Consider the following 12,305-nt stretch of genomic DNA (forward strand, 5'->3'; position numbering starts at 1 on the left):
AGGCTCTGTGGTAGCATATCCAAATCAAAATACTTCCGGTTTTGGATGAACTAGTTTGTTTTTCCCATGCAAAATGTACGTTTTCCACAGGACACAGGCACTCAGCGTGAAAAATCTGGTTTCCACAAAAACCCAATTTTTCATCTGAAAACTGTTTTGATGGGAAACTTTCGACCAACTTAATACTATCTTCTGGTGTAGTCACACCCTGCCACTAGGCCGTGGGCCAACCCTCTACTCGGTCATTGTAGCTCTGTCTGCTCTGGATTTCGCATACGTAACCAGGCTTTGCAGGTTGCTGTCTGAAGTAGGATGCACAGGGTTCCGTACTCATGTAACTACAGTAACACAGGGGGAGGGAGAGAGGCTGGGCTGGATTGGAGAGATGTTTAGGGTGGGGTGTGTCTATGGTCAGCTTTTAAGGAAGCAACGGTAGGTGCTGACTAACACGGTCTCAACTGGTTCCCCAGGCTCCCCCATTCATCTGTCCCCATCTGATGTCTCCTGTCTTATAGTGGGACCGTCAGCTCTTTGGGGCTGTCTTTGTACAGCACCTACCATGGTGGGGCCCTGGCATGTGACTGGGGCTACCATAATACACCTAATCGCAATCAACTAGCACAATGGGGTTCTCGTCTCTGGCTGGGGCTCCTAGGCGCTACCGTAATACACCTAAGAATAATACTGGAGGATTTTAGCAACTGGTGAGTGTGAAAAGCAAGAGTTGGGTATCTTTCAAGTAGGCCAGCCGGAAGGGGGTCCTTGGTGGTTGCTGGGAGAGTGGTGATGACCGAGTAGGACCCTGGCAGACCGTACATTGGCACAGGCGTAGGGGTCTGATACACTGACCTGGCTTCCAGTGCACCATGAGGAGGAGGGTGCGTGGAATTCATTATGACTAGGGCAAACCTGATGTTTCCCGCAGCTTTAGCCCTGTGATCCTTTGGGACTCCAGAGAGCCTACCATGGCGCTGTCAGATTTGAAAGCTAGAAGTGGGGGCTGAGAAGAGGTAGTTAGAAAGGGATAGTGGGAGCCAGGTCTCCTGGGTTCTGGTCTCTCCTGTGGGGACAATAGATCCTTATGTCCCAGGAGGTTGCATTAATTAATGCCTGTAAAGTGCTTTGAGATCCTCAAATGAAAAGCAGTTGAGAGGGGTGAAGTATGCTCCTCTGTTGTGCATGCTGCTACCTGGGAGGTTGTCAAAGGGAGCCTGGCAAGAGACGAACACGAGTACTGAGTGTTTGTGAGGGGCAGGAATTTACCTGCAGATCCAAAGTTTCTACCGTCCCTGGAAATCCGCCTCCCCGACACACACACCATCTGACCCCCTAGCAAAGGACTGCCACACTATGCTATCTCGGAGCATGACCCTATGATATAATTTATCATACGCCAAGAGAGGTTAATTAAGATGAGGCTGTGTCTGGAGTGAAATTAACCATGCTTTGCCCTGCTGTGGCATCCTTCCCCGGAGGATCTTAAAGCACCTTACAAGCATTCAGTCAAAAAGCCCCATGATACTTGCCCCTGTAATGGGTAGGAGAGATGATGTATTTCAACCCTCCCTGAAATGCAGCTACCTCTGGGGTGGGGTGCAGCGGCCTGTTAAAAGCCATAGAACAGGCAAGGAAGTGAACATGAACCCCCCCGTGTATTTGAAATTGCAGAAGGATTAGGGGAAGCTGATAGTTCTTGCCCAAACTGGAATTTGGCCAGGACACAGGGGGTTAACGTGTGTGAATCACTGGAGCTCTGTGGCAGTCAGAGCTTGGCTGATTTATGCCAGCTGAGGAGATGCCCTCAGGTTGCTGATGAAAATGATCCTTAATGATCATGAAGTCAGGGCTTACTTTTTGCCCCTTATCTGCAAGCCCAAATCTCCCACAACCACAGTGAAATGCCCTCTGGGGTCATGACTTAGAAGAAGGGAGAGCACTCCTTTTTGAATAGCTCCCCACCCCCTGCATGACTGTACCTCCCAGAGCCGCAATGGGGCTAGAAATGGCTTAGAAAAAAGAGCCTCCCCCCTTCTCCCCCCCGGCTCACCTAGAGAGATGGGGCTGGGACTGCCAGTCTGGGGCATTCATAGATTGTAAGGCCTGAAGGGACCACTGTGATCATCTAGTGTGACCTCCCTGTGTGACACAGGCCAGAGAACTCCCCTGAGTTAATTCCTTCATGGTGGGTATATTGGCAAAGCCAAAGCTAAAATACCCATCAGAGCGCAGCAGTCAGCTTTACCTTTGAAGTCGGGTTCCAAGTCGGACACGTCGGAGGCATCGGTCTGTCGGGCTGGAATCCCAGGCAGCTGGAAGATGTCCAGGGCCGTGTTCTTACACTCGGGTTTGCTAAAAGGGTTTGGCAAAAGTAAATCAGAGAAACAACAGATCAGGTTGTTCCCTCCATGGATGGGATTTCTGTAGCACAAGCTTAGGTGCCGTGGGAGGCAGTATGGGCTAGTGATTAGAGCAGGGAACTAAGAGCCAAGACTCCTGGGTTTGAATTCAAGGTCTGGAAGGGCAGTGGTTAGAGCACAGTGGGATGATTGGGATTCAGGACACCTGGGTTCTATCCCCAGCTCTGGGAGCAGAGTGTGGTCTAGTGGTTAGAGCAGAGAGGGGCTGGGAGTCAGGACTCCTGGGTTCTATTTCACTTCAGAAGTGAATTCAGCTAAATCGAATTAAGTCCATTTTAATTCTGGATAAGAGCACCCACGGAGGGGTTTAGTTCAGTTCAACTAATCCATTTTAAAAGTGAATTCAGACTAAACTTTCCTGAAACTAGGTCTACACTAGAAACTGCACAGCGGTACACCTGTAGTAAATCCTCCTTGCCAAGAGGCGGTAGCTGGAAGAAGTTTTAATCAATCAATCTAGTGCTTTGGGTTTGGGTCAACTTAACTGTGTCTCTCGGGGTGTGAATTTTTCACATTCCTGAGTGATGTAGCTGAGTTGATCTAACCGTCTAGTGTAGACCAGCTCTGAGTGTCTCTGTACAGACAAGCCCGTAGGCACCTAGGAGATTTAGGTGCCCATGGGCTTAGGCGCCACCTTTGAAAATGTCAGCGGCATCTAAAAGGTGGACTTAGGTGTCTAAGTAACTTGCCAGGGTCACAGGCAGTTTGTGAGGGAGCTGAGAATTTAACCTAGGTCTCCTGTGGCCCAGTCTAGTACTCCTATCCCCCAAGCCATCCTAGAAAGGGCCTCCCAAAGGAGACAGAGCAGTGTGTGCTGATCCTTGGTAGACTGCTAAGCCTGCTGGGAGGCCATGAAATTAAACCAACTGAGCCCTAACAAAAGAACCGAAGAAGGAAAACTTGATTTCAAGCTGACACAGCCAGCCACCTGCAGGCTGGTCTCTGCAAAACAACTCCACTAGGGCTATCGCCTTATTGTCCAAGAACAAACAAGGACAGATTGGAAATCGCAAGCTCTCTCTTTTAGAAAACAGCCAGCTTTGGGGTTTCATTGTTTATGGACGGGCAGAGTTGGCTCTGATTCAAATGAGCCGTCCCCTGCAAACGGCTCTGCCAGAGCTCGGAGTGGGGAGGAAGGGGAAAAGCACAGCGCCAAGTTCTCCCCTGGTGTAACACCCATAGCGTCACGGTGCAGCAGTGTAACTCCCTTGAGGTAGATTGTGCTACACCAGGAGTGAAATTGGCCCACCCTCCTCCATGTTTGTATCAGCTTGACTCCAAGGATCCCAAAGCACTTTATTAACAATAATTACGCCAGAAGCCCTACAAGGTAGCCATGACAACCCCCCATCATCTTACAGAAGGTGAAACAGGACATATGCTATTCTAAGCATTAGGCTTCCCTTCGCTCTAAGCTGAGAGGCGAACCCAGGAGTCCTGGTCCCCTTCTCTAGCCACTTCCTGCTATAGAGAACTAATCACTGGGTTGCACTGTCCTCCCAGGGTTAGCCATAGAACCCAGGAGTCCTGAGTCCCCCAGACCCTCTCTGTAAATCACAGTCCCATCCCATATAACAATATAGAGAGTAACCACTAGCTGGTCTCCCTTCCAATCTAGCCCAGCCAGGGCGCATGACTGGGGAGGCTAGCGACAGGGGAGCGCCCCCGAGAGCGACCTGCTGACAGTGGGCTCGGTCTGGGTTGGGATGGGGAGGGTCCCCCTTGCCGCCCCCTCATCATTCATCACGTGCTGCTTCCCAGAGAAAAGAAAGTAAATAAGTTTCCATTCCGGCAAGGCTGAGAGAAAGTTAATTAGTCTCTGTAATTACAGCACTAATTAACTAAAATACTAATCACCCTGACAAATCATACACTGGTATCTGTAATTACTTACAGGATTAGCATAATAATAGCTCCTTTTGCTTTAGCGGGGGGAAAAAAAACAGCCATTAATAACCATCTGTTGTAGTCATTCATATATTAATTTATTTTAGATATAAAAAAAAAACAACCCCTCTCCTCGCCAGAGAAAGTGTGTCATTCTGGAGTCGCTTTAATGGTGCAGGTGGGGGAGACACTCCAGACTAGTGGCGATTTTTTGCAGTGTCACACCCATCCTGCGATGTTTGCTCAGAGCCGTTTTCTGATGCTACGGAGGCCAGTGACCAAAATTCTCCAAAGCCAGAAGGGACCATTGTGATCATCTAGTCCAGGGGTTCTCAAACTGGGGGTCGGGACCCCCTCAGGGGGTCATGAGGTTATTACATGGGGGGTTGCGAGCGATCAGCCTCCACCCCAAACCCCGCTTTGCCTCCAGCATTTAGAATGGTGTTAAATATATAAACTAGTGTTTAATTGATGGGGGGGGGGTCGCACTCAGAGGCTTGCTATGTGAAAGGGGTCACCAGTACAAACGTTTGAGAACCACTGATCTAGTCTGACCCCTGTTGCATAACCCAGGCCAGAGAACAGCCCCCAAATCATTCCTAGGGCAGTGCTTTTTAAAAAACATCCCGTCTTGATTTAAAAATGGTCCGTGATGGAGAATCCACCCCGACCCGGGGTGAATTGTTCCGCGGGTTAATTGCTTTCGCTGTTAAAAATGTACATCTTCTTTTGCGCCTGAAGTGGTCTAGCGTCAAGGTCAGGGGCCACATCCGGGTGCCTCTCGGCGCTGAAGGGACAGCCGCCTTGTGCAGCGAAATGGCACGCCAAGCTAAGCTGAGGGGCGGCCCCCGATGAAGGGATATTTACGGCCAGATCCATTGCTTGGGCCTGGTGCAAAGGCCCAGGTGTCACAGCAGCCAGGGCACTAGACTATGGCTGTATCCACACACCAGCGGGGAGTGCTGATCAAGGTTGCACACTAAAAATAGCAGCGTGGTTGGAGCAGTTTGGGCAGTCGAGCAGGCTTGTACGAGGGTGGCTGGCCCACCCCACTGCCTGAGCCACTCTGGCTCTGCTGCTGTTTGGACTGAGCTGGCTCGTGTCTGCCCACCCATGCGGGGAATCACAGAATCATAGAATACCAGGGTCGGAAGGGACCTCAGGAGGTCATCTAGTCCAACCCTCTGCTCAAAGCAAGACCTAGTCGCCAACTAAGTCATCCCAGCCAGGGCTTTGTCAAGCCTGACCTTAAAAACCTCTAAGGAAGGAGATTCCACCACCTCCCTAGGGAACCCATTCCAGTGCTTCACCACCCTCCTAGTGAAAAAGTTTTTCCTAATATCCAACCTCCCCCACTGCAACTTTAGACCATTACTCCTCGTTCTGTCGTCTGCCACCACTGAGAACTGTCTAGATCCATCCTCTTTGGAACCCCCCTGTATCCACTGTACCCCCTGTAGGTAGTTGAAAGCAGCTATCAAATCCCCCCTCATTCTTCTCTTCCGCAGACTAAATAATCCCAGTTCCCTCAGCCTCTCCTCATAAGTCATGTGTTCCAGTCCCCTAATCATTTCTGTTGCCCTCCGCTGGACTCTTTCCAATTTTTCCACATCCTTCTTGTAGTGTGGGGGCCCAAACTGGACACAGTACTGCAGATGAGGCCTCACCAATGCTGAATAGAGGGGAACGATCACGTCCCTCGATCTGCTGGCAATGCTCCTACTTATACAGCCCAAAATGCCATTGGCCTTCTTCCAGCTGCTCCGTAGACATACTGTGTCAGGAGACCTAGGTTCTAGTCCTAGGTCTGCAGGGTGAGCCTGGACAAGTCACTTCGTATCCTGGATCCTCTCACAGAAATCAGTGGAAATTAGGTCCCCTAAATGCCTTTGAGGATCTGGGGCTTGCCTCTGTTTCCCCCCCATCCCCCCACTATCTTTTACTGTGGGTTTGTGAAGCTCTCAGCACAGGTTAGGGGCTCTGGGTGGGGAATGGGGTCTAGTGTTTAGAGCAGAGGGGGCTGGGAGTCAGGACTCCTGGATTCTAGTCCCAATGTAGGGAGGGGAGTGGTATCTAGTGGTTAGAGCAGGGAGGCTGGGCGCCAGGACTCCTGGGTTCTGTTCCCAACTCAGGGAGAGGAGTGGTGTCTAGTGGTTAGAACAGAAGGGAGTTGGGAGTCAGGACTCTTGGGTTCTAGTCCCAGGTCAGGGAGGGGAGTGATATCTAGTGGTTAGAGCAGAGGGGTCTGGGAATCAGGCCTCCAAGGTTCCATGTCCTTCTCTGTTGTGGCATGGCGCATGTCATTTCCTCTCCCTGTGCCTCCATTTCCCCGTGTGACCTCAACCAGGGATTCTAAGTGCTACTATAGATGACTGTATTTAGGCACCCGACTCCTTTGATTTCAATGCAAGTTAGACTCCGAAACACCTTTGAGGGCTTCTGTTCCTATACCTGGGCAAACCGTTGCCTGGAATACATGAGCATGGGGCCCAGCAGAGACGCACAGCTCTGTGTGCGTCTATCAGAGCAGGACTGTGGGCGATGCAGATTTCCCCCTGCAGCCCTAGCAGGGAGGTGGACAATAGAGATGGAAATGGCAGCTACCTGCTGGTCTCAGATCACATTTCCCAGGGTGTCTTCCACACTCTGCAGCTATAGAGAAATATTTTCTCAACAAATTACAGCCCTGCTGGAATGGGATGGGGGGCAAAGGAGGTTTTCAATCAGGTTTGCTGCTTCTCTCAATATTTAATAGTCTGTACAGGCTGGAGCTGGATCCTTGTCTACCAGGAACTGCTGCGATGAAGAGTATTAATCACTAAAACACTTACAAAGCGATCAGCCAGCCTGGCTGGATCTGATGGGCAAAGCACTAGACTAGGAGGCAGGACTCCTGGGTTCCGTTCCCAGCTTGAGGCGGGAGCATAGTCTAGAGATTAGAGCAAGGGTGAGGGGAGTGTGGTTAGAGTAGCGAGGGGGGCCTGTGGGGCAGAACTCCTGGGTTCTATTCCCAACTCTGCCACAGTATGACCGTGGGCAAGTCACCACAAGACTCTGTGCCTCAGTTTACAATGAGGCTAGTAAATACTGCCCCCACTTCCATGGGGATTGGGAGGATAGGTCATTTACTGCCTATAGGGACCATCTCCTCCTATGTGTTTACAGAGCACCCAGCAATGTTCCCTCTAATTTTTTCCATCCATGTGGGGAATAAATGTTACGTGCACTGAGGTATGTGTGGATGTGCACCACCAGGAGAAACAAAAAAAACCTAGGGACAATATATATTTTTAAAAAGTTAAATAGGGATAATTACTCCAGCCAGGACAGGTTAGGCATTTTAGAACTCACTACTCAAAGAATTAAATGTAAGTGTGAGAGAAATACAAATGATGAAAGGCATAGACCAGTCAAAACACTAAAATAACACACTTGGAAAGAATAAAATTACAGAGAATATATGTGCATTGCAGGAAGTACCAAGAAGTACCAACAACAACAATAATACAAGTATGGGTTGGGAGGTGAGTGTGACACAGAGACAGTGCGTGTGTGACACGGAGACTATGTTTGCGTGTGCGTGCATGACAGTGTGTGTGAGACACAGATTGTGACACAGAGACAGTGCGTGTGTGACACAGACACAATATGTGTGAGACAGTGTGTGACACAGACAGTGTGTGTGTCACAGAGACTCTGTGTGTGTGTGTGAGAGAGACACAGAGACAGCATGTGTGCTGGCTGCTGGGAAAGTTTCTGAGATGCCCTGCGCTGTCTCTTTAAGACACTCATTGAAAGCTCTCCTGCTCTGTCCTGAGCCCTGGTGTCTCCCCTGCTCCGCTCTGCGGAGATGGGGGTACATGGGCAGGGGGAGGGGGAGAGAGAGAGTGCGTGTGTGTGTAACAGACAGACAGATACTGTGTGAGCTGCTGCTGGAGAAATCTCAGAAACAGTGCACTGTCTCTTTAAGAAAGGCACTCAGCCATTCACCCTTCTCCACAGTAGCTCTGAGTTCTGAGTCCAGCTGTGTCCCCTCCGCCCTGCTCTACGGAGATGGGGTACAGGGGCTGGGTGGAGGGGGACACCCTGACATCAGCACCCCCCCGCACAGCCAGCAGGATGGTCCCGGGAGCAGCTGCAGGACAGAGCAGCACGTGGAAGGAGGGGCACCTGGCTGTGCGGCATTTAATCTCTCCTGCCCAGCGCAGCTTACAGGGAACACAGCCCCGCACTGATCCTGATTGGCTGCTCCCATAATCCAAACATTAGTTCATCATACAGGGCTTTGGGATCCTCCGACAGCCTGCGCACACAGCATTGCCCTCTCCTGGATGAACTCAGAACAGCTCACCTGGGTGTCCTAGACCCCACAGAGTCAGCAGTGAATGGGGATTGCCCCGGAGCTCAGCGGGTGGCAGCTGCCTGAGCTTTTGGAGCAGGAGGGTCTGCGAATCTATCCCTATGGCCACAGCATGTAGAATAGCGACGCCCCTCTTCGGTAGCTTGCTGATTTGTTACAACCCAACCATGTGCTCTCACCTGAGGATGTAATTGACCCAGACCATATTCTTCTCGCTGGGGTTCTTGATATTGACCGAGATGGTGGCACACGACTGAATCCACACAAAGCCCCCGTTCTTCTGCAGCCAGCGGTAATAGCGGGTCACGACCTGGCCTTTTTTCAACACTAATTGAAAAAGAAGTTTGTCAGCTGAAGGCTGCCAGGCCCCACCCCTTCCCCTCTATCATGAGCACAGCGAGCCAAGAAAGGGGCTTTTACCCTCCCCACGATCCCAGGAAAGGTATGGTCCCACTTATCACAGCCACGGCTTCTTAATGGTTTATCCAGCTTGTCATCATCTCGGATGTCTCTGTGGCCCCTTTCATCTCTCTCCAGTGCTCATGTCCCCAGTTCAAGCTGGAGGTTGATCAACTGGAGAGGGGTCAGAGAAGAGTCACGAGAATGATAAAAAAGATTGGAAAACCTGCCTGATAGTGAGATTCTCCAGGAGCTCAATCTGTGTAGGTTAACAAAGAGAAGGTCAAAGGGTTACTTGATCCCAGCCTATCAGTAACCATACGGGGAAAAATATGTGATCATGGGCTCTTCAGTCTAGCAGAGGAATGACTAACACAATCCAATGGCTGGAAGTGGAAGCTAGACAAATTCAGACTGGAAATAAGGTGTCAGTTTTTAACAGTGAGAGTAATTAACCATTGGTGCAATTGACTAAGGGCCACGGTGGATTCCCCATCACTGGCAAGTGTTCAGTGAAGACTGGACGTTTTTTATATAAGAGATCTGCGCTAGTTCAAACCGGAATTAATTCAGGGCATTCCTATGGCCCGTGTTAGACAGGACGTCAGAGTAGACGACCAAATATGTTAAGGGCTGTTATAAAGAGGATGATGATCACTTGCTCTCCATGTGCACTGGAGATAGGACAAGACATAATGGGCTTAATCTGCAGCGAGGGAGATTTAGGTGAGATATCAGGACAAACGTTCGAACTCTCGGGGGAGTTAAGCTCTGGAACAGGCGTCCAAGGGAGGTTGTGGACTCCCCGTCATTGGAGGTTTTTAAGACCAGACTCTCAGGGCTGATCTAAGTTTACTTGGTCCTGCCTCAGTGCAGGGGGCTGGACGTGATGACCTCTTGAGGTCCCTTCCAGCCCGACATTTCTATGATCACAGTGGTCCCTTCTGGCTTTTGAAGCTATCTGACTCCATAATACACGCCGGGGCCCGGCTCAAAGGTTTGACAGGTTAAGGGCTAGTTATGATTAATAACGGATTGCACCTTTCATCCAAAGCAGCTTTCATGCTGCATATAAAGGCCCGAGTCCAGCTGCTCCCTCTCTGAGGTGGGATGCAGCAGCTGTTTGAACATCTGCCCTGCAGTTTAGGCCAGGAAGTGTAGAAAGAATCCTGCGTCCAGTTGAAACTGGAGCAGGAGGGGAGTGGTTTAGGGAGCAGGGATTTAATCTCCAGGGTTGGGATCTCGCCTGGACAAGCAGGGGTTAAATGCTCGGATTCTGACAGGGATGTTCGGAGAATCTTTAATGATCACAAGGGGTCAGGATCCAATTTGAAAGGTGGCAACGCCACCAGCAAGGCCAGCCCTGACTGCAAAGGGAGAGCCCCCCTAGTACCATGTTGGGGTCAGCACTGACTCAAGTGAGAGCAGCATGCTCCCTAACTTGCCATGAGCACTATTCCCTGTAGCATCCTGAGTGATCCTGAGAGGGCACCCATCCAAGAACTGAGCAAACCCAACACTCCTTAGCTTAGTAGGATTGCTATCAGCCCACCTGCCCAGGGGCATAACCATTGCCTGCTAGTGCGTCGTTCAGACACACCACACGGACCAAATCCATCCCTGGAGACAAGGGGTTGCAATATTCCCCTAGGTCTCTTGCACCCCCTTGCTGATCCACAGCCCATTCCTGGGTGCCTGCTTGGACTTCTCCAAAGCCAGATCAGCATTGGGTAAGGAACTATCAACCCCTAGTTTAACATGGCACACGTTACATGGATTAAATCTGGCTAATTGATAGATCTCAAAATGTCACTGTAAACAGGAAACCCACATCCAACAGATGTCTTTCCAGTGAGGTCCCACAGGGATCAGTTCTTGGCCCTACACTATTTCACATTTTTATCACTGACCTGGAAGAAAACATGAAAATCACCACTGAAATGACACAAAAATTGGTGGAGTGGTAAATAATGAAGAGGCCAAGTCGCTGATACAGAGCGATCTGGATCACTTGGTAAACGGGGCACCAGCAAACACTATGTGTCTTAACGTGGCTAAATGTCAATGGATACACCTGGGAACAAAGACTGTTGGCCGTCCTTACAGGATAGGGGAGTCTAGCCTTTGGAAGGAGTGGCTCTGAAAAACATTTGGATAATCAGCTGAACATGCAGTCGCAGTGCGACACTGGGGCCAAAAGATCTAATGCGAACCTGGGATGTATAAAAAAGGGGCATCTCAGATAGGAGCAGAGAGGTTATCTTATGTCTGTGTTTGGCACCGGTGCGTCTGCTTCTGGAATCCTGTGTCCAGTTCTGGGGCCCACAGTTCAAGAAGGAGGCTGATAAATTGGAGAGGGGTCAAAGAAGAGCCACAAAAATGATTAAAAGATCCGAAAACCTGCCGTATAGTGATAAGACTCAAGGAGCTCAAGCTATTTAACTTAACAAAGAGAAGGTGAAGGGGTGACTTGATTCCAGCCTATCAGTATCTACCTGGGGGCTCTTCAGTCCGGCAGAGGAAGGTCTAACATGATCCAATGGCTGGAAATTGAAGCTAGACACATTCAGACTGGAAATACGGTGTCAAGTTTTAAATGAGTACTTAGCCATTGGGACAGTTTGCAGTTTACGAAGACCCTTGAGGCTCAGCAAGACTTGCCGGGGATTCAGCACATCAGGTCTGCTGGGGAAAGGACAGGTCTGATGGCACCTCTTGCTGGACAGACAGTGCCACATGCCCGCCTGGAGGAAATCCAGCTATGGACAGAGTGCATGCATTACGGCTGGCCCCGTCGCCAGGGAGAGCACCCCACGCAGGAGGGACAATCAGGGAGGCAGGAACAGAACCCCTCTCAAAGCAAACCTGACATAGCCAGAGTTCAACAAGCAGCCACAGAGACAACTTGGTCTTTGGAGCTGCTCCCGACACTGGAGAGAAGCAGCTTAGACCCAGATCGGGGCAGGCAGCTTTACCCAAGCGGAACAAAAATACGCAAATGACAAAGAGGGAGAGGGCAGGGGCATCTCCTGCAGAGGCAGTGACGGGGGAGGAGAATCCATTGGCAGAGACAGTTCAGCAAGTATCCCAGGAGAGGATGGGGACACAACTTTCCTTTGCACTAGGAACCTGGCGGCATCCCGCACGCAGGCACAACTTGCTGTGTGTCACGGTAGCACTAACTGAGAGCAGGGCACCATGTTGTGCTAGGGGCTGGACCCACACACCCAGGGAGAGACAGT

The 12,305-nt window shown here is 50.4% G+C and overlaps 1 protein-coding gene across 1 annotated transcript in view; it reads right to left on the minus strand.

The window, feature by feature from the left end:
• The window catches only part of NPAS1 (neuronal PAS domain protein 1), a 73,501-nt gene that overhangs the window by 5,901 nt on the left and 55,295 nt on the right, over positions 1-12,305 (minus strand). Inside the window, exons 8-9 of the mRNA XM_073321710.2 lie at positions 8,844-8,991; positions 2,243-2,349 (exon numbers count right to left, since the gene is read on the minus strand). Of these exons, the coding sequence (XP_073177811.1) occupies positions 2,243-2,349; positions 8,844-8,991 (255 nt within the window). The remainder of the gene's footprint in view (positions 1-2,242; positions 2,350-8,843; positions 8,992-12,305) is intronic.

The sequence above is a fragment of the Lepidochelys kempii genome, chromosome 23 (assembly GCF_965140285.1).
Source record: "Lepidochelys kempii isolate rLepKem1 chromosome 23, rLepKem1.hap1, whole genome shotgun sequence".
NCBI classification, from domain to species: Eukaryota; Metazoa; Chordata; order Testudines; family Cheloniidae; genus Lepidochelys; species Lepidochelys kempii.